At 54.8% G+C, this 13,677-nt stretch overlaps 1 protein-coding gene across 30 annotated transcripts in view; it reads right to left on the bottom strand.

Moving 5' to 3' along the window:
• NCOR2 (nuclear receptor corepressor 2) overlaps positions 1 to 13,677 on the bottom strand; it is a 223,482-nt gene that overhangs the window by 131,299 nt on the left and 78,506 nt on the right. For all 30 annotated transcript variants that reach the window (XM_029221371.1, XM_029221524.1, XM_029221462.1 and 27 more), the window contains 3 exons: positions 10,663 to 10,840; positions 3,905 to 4,084; positions 197 to 310 (listed from right to left, as the gene is read on the bottom strand). In XM_029221371.1, coding sequence (XP_029077204.1) covers positions 197 to 310; positions 3,905 to 4,084; positions 10,663 to 10,840 — 472 coding nt within the window. The remainder of the gene's footprint in view (positions 1 to 196; positions 311 to 3,904; positions 4,085 to 10,662; positions 10,841 to 13,677) is intronic.

Consider the following 13,677-nt stretch of genomic DNA (forward strand, 5'->3'; position numbering starts at 1 on the left):
CCTCCCACACACAAACCCAGGTTTGCGGGGGGGTGGGGGTGGGGGTCATACAGGTTCCCATTTCACAGATGGGAACACCAAGGCCCCGGGAGACAGCCAGGCCCTTCACGGCGACACCTGCATCCCACCTGGTGGCCGGCACAGGGAGAGCAGGAGAAGCTGGTGTAGGGGCTCTGCGGGGCAGGTCAGGGCGTACCCGGTTCTCGTCGTAGATGATCTGCACCAGACTGCGATGCTTCGACTCGATGGGTGGTGGCGACACGGGCTTCTCGGGCTCCGGTGGCTTGGCGGCCTCCTCCTCCAGCTGTTGCTGTGGGGAGCGAGCGGGGAGAGTGGAGTGGTGAGCACGCCAGCAGGAGGAAGGAGAGACAGCGCCCCCTGCCCCTGGGCGGGAGGGCGGCACCCCTGCGCAGCGGGGCTGGTGGCCCCACACAGGAAGTCAGGCTGCTAACCATTTCCCCTGAGTCACCCGCAGGGACTCCGAGCCGCGGAGAGGCCCCAGCTCCCAAAGGGGAGGGCCCAACCAGGGCCAACTCCGGGCTCTGCAGCCAGCCTTCCTGGGTTCAAGTCCAACCTTGGTGATTTATCAGCTAGGTGAGCATCAGCGAGCAGCTTAATTAACTCCGCTGTGCCTCAGCTTCCACATCTGTAAAGTGGGGCTCGTGGCTGTGCCTCCCCGATGAGTTAAGGTATGTACTGTGCAGACTGGGGGTTCGCTGAAGGCCAGCCGTTATCCATTATTTCCACCGTCAGTACCGTCATCCTCAGGAGAGGCTGTGGAGACTCTGGACCCAAACTGTCCGGACCAGAACACTATTTCTACTATTTACTTGCTATGTAACCTTGGGAGCTTGCTAAACTCCTGAGCCTCACTTTCCTCATCTGGAAAGTGGGGATAATTAAAGTTTCTATCCTAGAGAGTTGATATGAGAATTAAACAAGCTGATGCACGCAAAGCACTCAGCACCTAAAAGGCAGCTTCTCATCATCATCGTTACCGTCATCTGCCCTGCGGTCTTCATACTGGACCCCCCTCCTCCAAACACCATAAAGGACTTCCCTTCATGCTGCTGTCTGCTTTATACCCAAAAGGCAAAGCAAAGACCAGAGAGCTTAAGACACTGGCCCAAGGTCACACAGGAGGCCAGTGCCCAGGCGTACAATCTGACAGGGCATCTTGAGTGAGATGAGAACACTGTTCTTTGCTCACAAGGCTCACACATCCTGCCCATGACCATGGAGCAAACCATTATGAACTCAAAAACACGGCCAAGAGGAGAGCAACGCAGAAAGAGCCAGAAGATCGTTTTGTCTTCTGCTGGCACAAAGGCCCGGAGGGTTGAGCCGAGCTGCCTCAGTCCCACAGTGACCCCTGTTGGTAGCTTTCAGAAGGGCAGCCAGCACCTGCCAAAACACTGAAATCCCTCCAAACAGTGCTAAACAAACTAAGCCAAGAAATGGAAGGCATACACAGCCGGAAAGGAGATTCTCGCCAGTCAGTGAACGTGCCCCTCCCTGAGGCACCAAACGTTAAACACAGAGTTACCACGGGACCCAGCAATTCCATCCCTAGGTACAGACCCAAAGAATTGAAAACAGGTGCTCAAAAACATGAACGCAAAAGTTCACGGCGTGGTTCACGATAGTCAAAAGGTGGAGATAACCCAAACGTCCATCAACTGATGCACGGATAAACAAACGTGGTCCATCCATCCATGCAGTGGAATATTACTTGGCAGTAAAAGGAATGAAACACTGGCACAGGCTGCAGCATGGACGAACCTTGAAAACATGATGCTGAGTGGAAGATGCCAGACACAAAATGCCACACAGTGTTTGATCCCACTTACAGAAAACGTCCAGACAAATCCATAGAGGCAGAAAGCGGATTAGCGGCTGGTGGGGACGGGAAAATGGAAGTGACTGCGACTGTGTACGGGGCCTCCTTTTGGGGTCATGAAAATGTCTTGGAACTAGAACTAGATAGAACGGGTGGTTGCACAACGCTGTGAACGGACTAAAGGCTGCTGGGTTGTCCACCTTAAGATGAGCCATATTTTGTGAATTTTAGTTAAAAAAGAAAAATGCCAAAGTGGAATTAAAACCCAACAATCTATCGAGGGCTGCCCTGAGCCACGTGGCTTCTGGCTGCAGTCACAAACGTGTGCACATGGCCTGTGGCTTCAGCCTGGGCCCAAGGCCAGGCCCAGGGGGACTAAAGGTCCCAGCACTCCACGGGCCTTGGCAACGCCTGCCTGACTCCAACCGGGGCCCGGTCCCCCCTACATGCTGAGCTGCCATCCTGGAAACCCACCTACCACCCCCAGCTGGCCAAGCCTCACTGACCAGTCCAGCTTCTGGACCATCCTCAGGTCCCCCCAGGCGAACGACAGCCCCGAGGCCTCTTGGGATCAATGCTCCCTCCCACTGCACATCTTTCCAGTTCCACTCACATAGCCCTGAACTGGCTTCCGGGAAGCATCTCTCACCAGCCTTCCCTCTACTGCCCATGGTGGCCAGAGTGGGTCCTTGAACCTCCATGGAGCCCATACCTCCTTACCTGGCGGGGATCGGGTGTGACCCTGCTTCCCCCAGGGTCAACACATGTGCCACACTATCTCAATCCACAGTTTTTAAGAAGCACCTACTACATGCTGGCGTTGCTAGGAGCACAGCAGGGAACAGGAGACAAGAACTCTGCTTTTACACCGTTGTCGTGAGACGACCACAGTGTCACAAAGCAAAATATGTATTAGTTCAAATGGTGACACCATCAGGCAGGATAACGGGCTGGAGCAGGGGTGGCAAACTTTTTCCGTAAAGGACCAGGAAGTAAATATCTTAGGCTCTGTTGGCCACACAGTCTCTGTCGTGACCACCCAGCTCTGCGGCTGTATCATAAAAGCAGCCTCAGATGATGTGTAAACAAATGGACGTGGCTGTGTGCCAATAAAACTTTATTTAGAAAAACAGGCACCGAGCCAGATCTGGCTGGATTTGCTGACCCCCAGGGTAGAGGATTGCTGGGCATGAGGACTCCTGTAAAGGCTAGGGCGGATCCCTCTGTGGAGGGGACATCTGAGCAGACACCTGAAGATGCCACAGACGGAAGCAGGAGGAGACCCAGGAAAAGGCAGATTATCAACTAACTTTCTATCAATTAATATTAAAACTAAAATTATAAAGTTAATAATATTAATCTTTACGTTAACTTTTCTTTTGGTTTCGACAGTGACAACGAGGACTTCTTTTCACCACATGACTCTGTTCGCTCCTCACAACCTTAAGAGGTGGTGTCACATCTGTGCCCATCTTACAGACAAGAAACCGAGGCTCAGAGAGGTGAATGTTCCAAGGCAGAGTTAGGAGGCCCAGCTCATACAGCTTCCAGAGCCAGGGTCAGAGTCACGTGATATCTCCCCCCACATTGTGGATGAGGAAAGTGAGGCACAGAGAAGTAACTGCCCACCCCACATGTCTGGACAGCCTGGCTGTAAATGCTGACCTCCCACCCATCGTTCCTGTGCCATCCCAGTACAGTAGCCACACGTGGCCATTCAAGTGTAAATTTCATTTCAATTCAAATGAAACGACATTAAAAATTCAGTTCCTCAGCTGCACTAGGCACATTTCAAGGGCTCAACAGTCACATACGGGTAGTGGCTACCATTGTGGACAGTGCAGATCTAGAACATTTCCGTCATTGCAGAAAGCTCCCTCGGACAGCACCACACAAAACAGCTCTCTTGTCCAATAAACGTAAAGGGCATAAAAATGAGCCAGTACAATGGGCCGTGCTAGGCACACGTTCACAACTGCTATAACTCCTAGTGCTGTTACCTTCTCAGCGGAAGCCACTGCTGAATCGGGAGCTGAGAGCCACCATCGCCCCACCCACACGCACCTGCTTCTTCTTCAGCTTGGAGATCTGCTGCTCTACCATGGTGATCTCGCGGTCCACCCGATCCATATTCTGGATCAGCTCCTCCTTGGAGAGCCGTGGAGGTACCAGCTCCAACTCAGGGTCAGCATGTGGGGGACTGGGAGGAGACACCGGCTCCAGCTTGCCTGTCAGGCTGCGGTCCTGTGGTGGAGGAAGAACAGGTGTGGAATCAGCGCAGGGGGCACCCCCATCCCCCCAAAAACCACAAGTTTCCAGCCATGACTTCAGGCACCAACACACCGGGCATCTGTCGTGCCAGCCCCCATGTGCCAAATACAGGGTTGTTTACTGATCCCACCTCTCTGTCTTTGCCTTCACTGGTCCTCCTGCCAGGTGTTCCTTCCCCAGCCTTTTCCAAAGTGCAGATCCTTTTTACCCTCCTACACGCAAGTTTCCCCAACCGTCCCTCAAGTTGTGAAGCCCTCCCTCTTTCCTTTCCCCATAACACACCTCTCTCTTACCCCACTTACCCCGTCTGTGCCCTCCCACCAGACCAAACTCCTCGAGAACCAAGACCCACGACCTCCAGACTGATGCTCCGTGAACACTGATTCACGATGCTCAGTCCAAACCAGCACGTTACAGAACATCATACACAGTGCAAACCCAGTTGTGTAGGCAATATACACAAACACAGGAAAACTATGAGAACGGGATACAGAGATGTCAAAAGTAGTTACCGGGGCAGCGGGGGAGAAGGCGGGTATTTTCACTTTCTTCTTTTTAATTTACCAGCGTTTTTCTGATTTTCCTTCACTGAGTATTACTCTTTGTGTAATGAAGTTGCTTTCAAAAATGTGGTAAACAAACAAGGGAATCCTTCATTGAGTTATTCGGTGACTCCTTCATTCCACCAACAAAAGTTTATTGAGCATCCAAGCTGTGCTGGATGCTCAATTAAAAAAATAAAACCCAGTCCTTGTCCCGGAGCATTCACCTGTACAGCCCCGGGTTCAAATCCCCACCCACTCTGCCACCTCCCAGCATCATCACGACCACAAGCAGGTCATCTGCCTCCGTTTCCTCATCTGTACAATGGGACGAGTCCCACCTCCTGCCTGATGTGAGGCTTGAATGAGTTAATATGTGCAGAGCGCTCAGCTCAGAGCCTGGCACACTGTCCGAGCTCCACAGGCATTGGCTGGGGTTGTCCTGCCCCCAAACCCAGCCCCGCCCTGTGCCATCCTCAAGGCCAAGCCAGCAGCTGCTGGCAGAGGAGGCCCCAGGAGGAGCTCCAGGCCGCTGCCTCCCCACCCCCAAGGCAGCTGCAGCCGGAGGACAGAGGACACATTATTCCCGGGGACAACTGCAGCCCCAGGGCTGCCAAGTGCCACCCCACCCCCCCAGCTCGAGTTGAGCAGAGCCTGTGCCATTCTAAGTCCACCCCTCCTGGCCTCGGGGTCTTGGTCCTACACACACACACACACACCACCGAAGCCCACAGGGCTCCAGTGTCTGGGGATCACCCTGGCCTCATCGTTGCCATCTGAGACGTGGGAGAGCTGGCGTCGAGACTCCCAGGCCCTCCACACACCCAGAGCCCTGGGGGCAAAGGCAGAAAAGATCTCAAGCCCTTCAACAGCTCTGATGTGGCCCTGCCCCATGGCTCTGAGGTGGGCCTCCACACTCCTCGGGGACGCCTAGGAAACCGAACCAGGCACCGTCCCAGTCCTCGGCACACCCCACACCCTGGCCCCGGCTGCGGCTCTCCCAGGGGGCTGCCACTGCATCCCCATGGCACAGATGAGGGTACGGGAACCTGCAGGCACAGGCCTGGCACAGCTCTAAGCCAGCGGTTGGCACACTTTCTGTAAAGGGCCAGGTGGAAAAACACTTCAATCTTTGTAGGTCAGACGGCCTCTGTCCCAACTACTCACCCACCACTGTAGTGGGAATGCAGCCACAGACAGGACACGAAAGAATGGGCATGGCTAAGTGCCAATAAAACTTTATTTACAGACCCACGCTGAGGGCCAGGTTGGAGCTTGCCGAGTTTGCCAACCTGTGCTCTTAACTCACATAATTGTCACAGCCCACCCTGGAAGTGAAAATATGGTTTTCCCCATTTTCCAGATGAGGAAACTAAGGTCCAGCGAGATTCAACGACGTGCCCGAGGTCACCAGCCACAAAGCGATGGAGCCTTGGCTTGGAGGGCACAGGACGGGAGAGACCAGGCCTCATTCAGAACTCTCCAGAAGCAGGCAGAGCATGCAACCAGGTTGCTGGGGGTCCCACAGCAGAAGCGGGGTCGCCACCATGCATTCATTCATCCCTCAGAACCATGTGTCTGGGCAGAAAAGCAAGAGTAAGATCCCTTCCAGGGTGTAAGACCCCCTGAAATTAGAGGCAAAACTGTGCACAGAAGACAGATCCCCTAGAGAAATACTCAGAAGGAGTGTGTGTGTGTGTGTGTGTGTGTGTGTGTGTGTGTTTGGCCCTAACTGCTCCCAGATAGGAGGGCGGAGGGCAGACACAGGGGCTGCAGGCACCTGACCCCACACACGCCAGACCAGAAGCAGGCTGCGCACCGTGGCATCTCCGGACCTTTGTACCAGCCACTCCCTCTCCTAACTGCACCTTTCTGCCACCTGAAATCAGACCCCCCCCATCCACGCCCCCTCCCCCAGCCCTTAACTGAGATCCGCCCCTTCCCTCTGTGCCCCAGGGCACTTGGCTGGTCTCCCTCCACAGCCTCAATCATTTCTCAGGGTTCTTTTTTTTGCTGGGGGTGGCTGCGTTGGGTCTTCGTTGCAGTGCGCGGGGCTTCTCACTGCAGTGGCTTCTCGTTGCGGAGCACGGGCTCTAGGCGCGCGGGCTCAGTAGTTGTGGCTCGCGGGCTCTATAGAGCGCAGGCTCAGTAGTTGTGGCACACGGGCTCAGCTGCTCCGCGGCACGTGGGATCTTCCTGGGCCAGGGCTCGAACCTGCGTCCCCGGCATTGGCAGACATATTGTTAACCACCGTGCCACCACGTAAGTCCCATTTCTCAGGCTTCTTGAGACAAAAGGCTTTGGCAATATGGTTCCTGGAGCCCAGTCCTGCTACCTGCTGTAGGAAGCCACTCTTCTGCCCACCTCTGATCTTCCACCAGGACTGAGAAGGGACGGAGAGGAGCACAGCAAGAACAAGGGCTGTGGACAGAAGGCTTTCGGGGCCAGGACACCCTGAAACAGTTCATCCAGCCCAGGGATAATTCTCAAAATGACATGAGCAAAAAGAAGGTTTCCATCCCCAAACCCGACAGGAGCAGCGCAGGAGTGAGACGAAGCAGTTGGCAACCGCTAGCAACTGTTGGAAAAGTTGCTGGAAACTTTTTCTTAAATTCTTGATGGGGAAAATCCATCTTCTTCAATGACTTCTTCCTTAAGGTTCAGGCTTAGCTTTTATTCTAAGCAAAACCACACAGGCAGATCCGTCAACTGACAGATAAAGTGTGGTCTCTCCATACAATGGAATATGATTCAGAGTGACGTACAGACGCATGGTAAAACACAGATGAACCTTAAGAACATGATGCTGAGTGAGAGAAGCCAGACATAAAAAGCCACATATCGCATGATCCCATTGATACGAAGTGTCCAGAACAGGCAAATCCATAGAGACAGAAAACAGATCGGTGGTTGCCAGGGGCTGCGAGGAGGAAGTGACTGCTTGATGGGTACCAGGTTTACTTCTGGGGTGATGAAAATGCTCTGGAACTAGACAGAGGTGGTGCCCAACACCGTGACTATACTAAATGCCACTGAATTGTTCACTTCAAAGTGGTTAACTTCATGTTATGTGAATTTCACCTCAATCTGAATAGACGATGATGCAAGCCTGAAGGGCGAAGGGTGCTTTCTGCAGTGCTGAGTTTTCCAGGAATGGGACCAAGGGAGCCTGGCTAGCGGGCCTCCAGATGGTTCTCCCGATGGCTGCTGGCCTTCGTTTAGGCCCAAAGCCACAGGAGGAAAACAACAATCCTATACCCTCACCAGTCACCGCTAGGTAGCAGTCGGCACCATTCTCCCCATCAGACGCCCTTGGTGTAAAAATTCAGGCCAACGTGGAACAGAAAAACTCATTATGTAAAATTACAGACACAGAGGCAGCAACAGCCTTGGGGGCTGGAGAGGACCCACTGGGGCTCCCCCTGTCTCAGATCCAGGAAAGGGCAGGGCCAGCCTCAGGCACCCACAGTCCTCTCCCCCAGTCACAATGATGGGTTCCAGGACAGGCCTGGGCCTCAGTCAAAGGCAGGGAGATAAACAGCTTTGTCCTGGAAATGTGGAGACAGAGGGAAAGTTCTTTTTTTTTGGCCTTGAATGTGGGAAGAAGAAGGCCTGGACACTCAAACTTTCTCCTTGTTAATACACCAAGACCACGTGCAAGATGGCAGGGCCAAGAAATGGACAGAGATAGAGACCTGGTAACGTGTCACCTGGATCAAGCTGTGCCTGAAGCCAACACCCCCTCAATTTCAGTTATATGAGCCAGGACTCCGGCCTAAACCAGTTTGACATGGGTTTTCTGTCCCTTTCAGCCAACGGGGCCCCAACAGACAAAGATTTTCAGAAATGGTGCTGTCTGTGATGATTCTAAAGTCCCAGAACAAAGTTTGGTGAATTCCAAAGGAAGCCTCTGTTGCCACAGGACTCCAGAGGCTGAAGGCCACGGAAGCATTATAAAACAGGACATTTTTATATTTCATATTTTTATATGAAAAAGGAACACAGCCGGGGCCGGTGGGGAGGGAGGTGCTGTTAAAAAAAAAAAAAAAAAAATCCCATCAAATTCCCGTCTCACGTACCCAGCTGAATCCTACACAGCAGATGCAAAAAACATCTGAACTCCCTCAGAGTTGTGTTTCTCCCCTGGCTTCTTCCCTTGCCCAAAATTTGCTCATACTTTCCAAATGTTCTTAACAGCCTGGAGCAATTACCGTAGTTGGTCCAGCCAGGCCCCTACACTGGGCCCATCACTCCCCCACATCCATGGGGTCCAGGAAGAGAAGAGAGAGAAAGACAGACACAGAGACAGAGATAGAGAGAAACAGAAATACGGAGACAGACAGACATAGACACACACACACACCCCAGGCAGAGAAAGACAGAGACACGGGGACACAGAGACAAACAGAGACAGAAGCGAAGACTGAGAAAGACCCACAGAGGGAGAGGAAGCATCCCCAGGGAGCCCTAAGAAGAAGGACAAGCACAGAGCCACTGTCAGGCCTGGAGACCCTCAGATGGACCCACAGGTCTGAGGACTCAGAGCCCGGTTCTGGAGAGATGCGCGGCAGGCAGCAGAGGCCCAACAGGGCTGTCCAGAGACACCCGTCAGCCTGTTCTCTGGGCAGAACCAGACATGAGCACAGGGATATGGCCCACTCGGGGCTCTGGTCCCTCGTGGGGGGTGGACATCAAGCATCCCTGGTGTGGCCCTGTGCCCCCCTTCATATGCACCCCACTCCCCTACTGCCCAAGACCCACTTCAGGGAATAGCTTTTCCAATGGCAACATCCCTCCCAGGAGGCTGAGCAGTGATGGAATCTATGAGGAGTAGGCTAACGCAGGGATGGCAGAATGGCAGGCACGGGGGACCAGAGGGGAAGCCCAAGGCGGGACAGCCCGGTGGGCAGGTCTGGGCTACAGACCCGGGCTGCCTGGGCTTCAGGGCCCACTCCCCACTTCCCAGTGACCGTGGGTGAGTGGCTCTCTTAGGCTGGGGCCCCGCCTATAAAAGGTGATTGCAGACCGGGCTTCATCAGGCTGGAAAGGCACAATGGAAGGACACTCACGCTCAGCACAGTGGCCGGCACACAGTCAGGGCCTCCATGTTAGCTTGTCATCATCATCGTGACCGCCCCGGGAAACCCCTTTCCTGTCAGCCCCCCGATAAAGAACTGGCCTCAGCCTGAAATCCCACCAATCCAGTGTCGGGCAGAGAAGAGGATCCAGCAGGTCCAAGTGGGCCACTTCCCTCCCCTGTCCTGGCTCCCAGGCCCCACCCACCCCCACTGGTGCTGCAGTGAGATGAGCACTGACCTCACCCAGCAGCTGGGCGGCCGTTAATGAGCTAATGTGCGTCCTCATGGTCATGAAGGAGCGTAAACGCACTGCTCAGCACGTGCGGAAAGGACATCCATCACGCAGCCGGCCAAGGATGAGCATATCATCCGGCCACAGTCCCTGCCCCACCCTAGGCAGTGACAGTGAAATGACAGCCTCTGAGGCAGCTGGGGGACCCCAGGGGACAGAAGCATCTGGGCCACTGGCTGTGATTCCTCCGTTTAGATAGAGAGCAAATGAGCTTCTAGCGTGGACGGTCCTGAGGTTCACTGAAATAGCAGAAAAACCTCTCTCAGCAGCAAACCATGAGCGCTTAATCTGTGCACATTCTCCCCCTCCATCTCAGCTCGACTTTCTGCTTAAAGAAGAGTAAAATGCAGGCGCCCTCCAGGGCACAGTGGTCCCCACGGGCTGGACACACTCCAGCAGCTGCAGGGGGCAGTGGGGGAAGCTGTCCCTTTCCAGCCAAGAAATGGCCCATGGAGCCAAGCTCGTCCCTGGACCCTCCTCTGGCTGCCCAGCCTCTGCACGCCCCGGGCTCAGCCCTTCTCCCAGCCTTCGCCCAAGCCATCCCCCCAGCCCAGCACGCCTACCCCCTCCCTTGTTCCCCGCCCAATCGCAGCAGCACCCAAACCCTCAGAGGAGCTCCCGGCTGAGGCCAGGCCTTACCTTGGACAGGTCCTCGGAGCCCCCTGGCTGGCCAGCGGCCAACAGGGGCGAGGGCCGCAGCAGGGGGTCAGGCAGCAGCTCCAGGCGAGGGCGCTTGCTCTCCAGGAATTCCATCTCCGACTTGCCCAGCTCAGGCAGGTATGAGTGCGACTCGGGTCGCAGGTGAAGTTCCTGGGACCTGTGGGGGGCAAGGGCACACGGCATCACGTCTGCTGCCCGTCCTGCGGGAGGAGTGCCCGTCTGCTCAAGGGCACACAGAGAGGCAGGACTCAAATACAGCTCTGTCTTCCTCCGAGTCAGCATTCACTAACTATGTTTACAGCAAGAGAATGTACTGGTGATGGATTCCCTGCTCCCTCACTGAGTGTGGCCCCCCCAGACCAGCAGCCTCAGCCCCTCCTGAGGCTGGTTACAAATGCAGAATCTTGAATGCCACCCCAGACCTATTGAATCTGACTCTGCATTGAAACAAGATCCCTGGTGATTCACGGGGAAAGTCTGAAAAACACTGTGGGTCTAACACAGACAATAACACACGTGATGCTGTTTGCAAATCACTCACCCAAAGCAGACATCACTAGCTGATCACAGCACTCTGGCTGCTCAACCTGGCCTTGCCTCCTTTTCAAGTCAGCCCAGCAGCCTTATGCAGAGATAGGAGCTGTCCAGCCTAATCACTCCCAACTAACTCTCCTTAACCCTCCTCCCCAGTTTGCAGAGGAGGAAACTGGCCCAGAGAGGCCATGGCCTTGCCTGGGCACACACAGCTGAGCCACGACTCCCAGCCTCCACCTCTAGCTCCTGCCCAAATACTGCCCCTGCTGAAATGCTTTTCCAGTTGATGTTTTTTGCCCAATAAACTTAGAATAGAATCCAAACGCATTCCCCCCCACCCTCAGGCCCTGCCTGGTCTGGCCCTTGTTCACCCTGCCCACTGCATTCCTGCCTCAGGGGCTGTGCACTGGCTAGGCTGGAACACTTCCACACCAGCTCCTTCCATGCTGCCTCTCCTCCTTCCTGTCCCAGTGCATGGGGCGTCTCCTCCTAACAGCAGTCTCTCTGCCCACCAGATATACCCCATCTCACCCCATCTCGTTTTCTCTGTCTTTGTTTGCAGCCATCACCATTTGCTTGTTGGTTCACGCATGTTTGGTGGCTGCCTCCCCCGTCCCAGAGTGTCTGCTCCACAAGGGCAGGGACATTCATCTGTCTAGTGCCTGACATACAGCAGGCGTTCAATCAGTGCGTGTAGGCTGAATGAATGTTACTGACTGCAATGTGGGCTGAGGCTATGCTGCTGTCCTCTCCTCCCTGGGGGGCCCGTCTCTCGCCAAAGCCAGGTCACAAGATGCCCCTCCTGCCCACCTGAGAACCAACAGCTTCACAATTACAAGATGCCCTGCAGGAAGCAGGTGGCGTCCACACTGAAACATGGAAAGGGCACCATAATAGGTTAGTGTCCCCCCAGAATTCATGTCATCTCAGAACATCAGAATGTGACCTTCTTTGGAGGTAGGGTCTTTGCAGACGTAATTCACTGAGATGAGGTCATACTGGATTAAGTTGGGACCTAGACTCGATGACAAGTGTCCCCCTAAGAAGGGCCGAGGACACAGACACAGAGGGGGGCGGAGACTGGGGTAATGCAGCAGCAGGCCAAGGAACACCTTGGGCCTCCAGAAGCTGGCAGAGGCCGGGAACAGGTCCTCTCCTAGAGCCTTCGGAGGGAGTGCGGCCCTGCTGGCATCTGGGTTTCAGACTTCTGTCCCCCAGGAACTGGGAGAGAACACGTTTCTGCTGTTTTAAACCACCCGGTGCCGAGGGACTGAAGCCATGGCCCGCGGCAGTGGCCTCCCCGCGGGGCCCTGGATGCCTCCATGCAGTTGTAGCAGCACAGAAGGCCCAGGCCAGCTCTCCGGAACACTGGTCCCACCTAGGCCATCCCCCAACCTCGCAGCCTCACCAAGGTGACGAAGGAAGAGACGATGGGACAGGGCCCCTGGGCCAGCCCAGCCTCAGCGGTCCCTGCTTGCCCCTAGAATCACTGCACATGGCCGGAAGGATCTGAGGGTGGAAGTTATATCCTGGCCCTCCAAAGCTCCAAACCCTCCCATAGTCCCCTCGAAGTTCACCCTCCTGGCCCCCAGCCACCTGGCTCAGCCCAGCCACCCGGCCCCCTCGCCTTTCTGGAACACTCCAAGCACATGCCCACCTCCAGGCCTTTGCACGTGTTGCTCCCTCCACCTGGAAGGTCTTCACCCGGCTCTCTGAGCGGCTGGCTACTTAGTGGCCAAGCATCTGTCCCCTGAGAGGCCTTTCGCGGCCTCTCCAGCCAAAAAGTAGCCCTTCCCTGCCCTGCAGGAAACAGGTCACCTGCCTCGTTCTGGAGTCACCTTGTGTGTTTGTTGCATCTCCCCTGCTAGACTGTAGGCTTCCTGCAGGCAGGGCTGCCTGTCTAAGTGTCCGCTGGCAGCCCGCAGCCTACGGTAGGCCATCGCATGTTAGAAGCTCAGGACTCTCGAGAGTTCCCTGGTGGCCTAGTGGTTAGGATTCCAGGCTTTCAGTGCCGTGGCCTGGGTTCAATCCCTGGTCAGGGAACTGAGATCCCACAAGCCACGTGGTGTGACAAAAAGAAGCAGTAGACCACCTAGAGGGGTGGGATAGGGAGGGTGGGAGGCAGGGAGACGCAAGAGGGAGGAGATATGGGAACATATGTATATGTATAACTGATTCACTTTGTTATAAAGCAGAAGCTAACACAGCATTGTAAAGCAATTATACTCCAATAAAGATGTTAAAAAAAATTTATATACATAATTTTGTCACAAAGAAGTATGATAGTGTGATCAATAAAAGATTTTCAAGCATAAAAAAAAGAAGTAGGGGCTTCCCTGGTGGCACAGTGGTTGAGAGTCCACCTGCCGATGCAGGGGACATGGGTTCGTGCCCCGGTCCGGGAAGATCCCACATGCCGTGGAGTGGCTGGGCCCGTGAGCCGTGGCCGCTGAGCCTGCG

Source organism: Monodon monoceros, unplaced genomic scaffold, assembly GCF_005190385.1.
Source record: "Monodon monoceros isolate NGI ecotype Baffin Bay Population unplaced genomic scaffold, NGI_Narwhal_1 Super_Scaffold_1, whole genome shotgun sequence".
NCBI lineage: Eukaryota > Metazoa > Chordata > Mammalia > Artiodactyla > Monodontidae > Monodon > Monodon monoceros.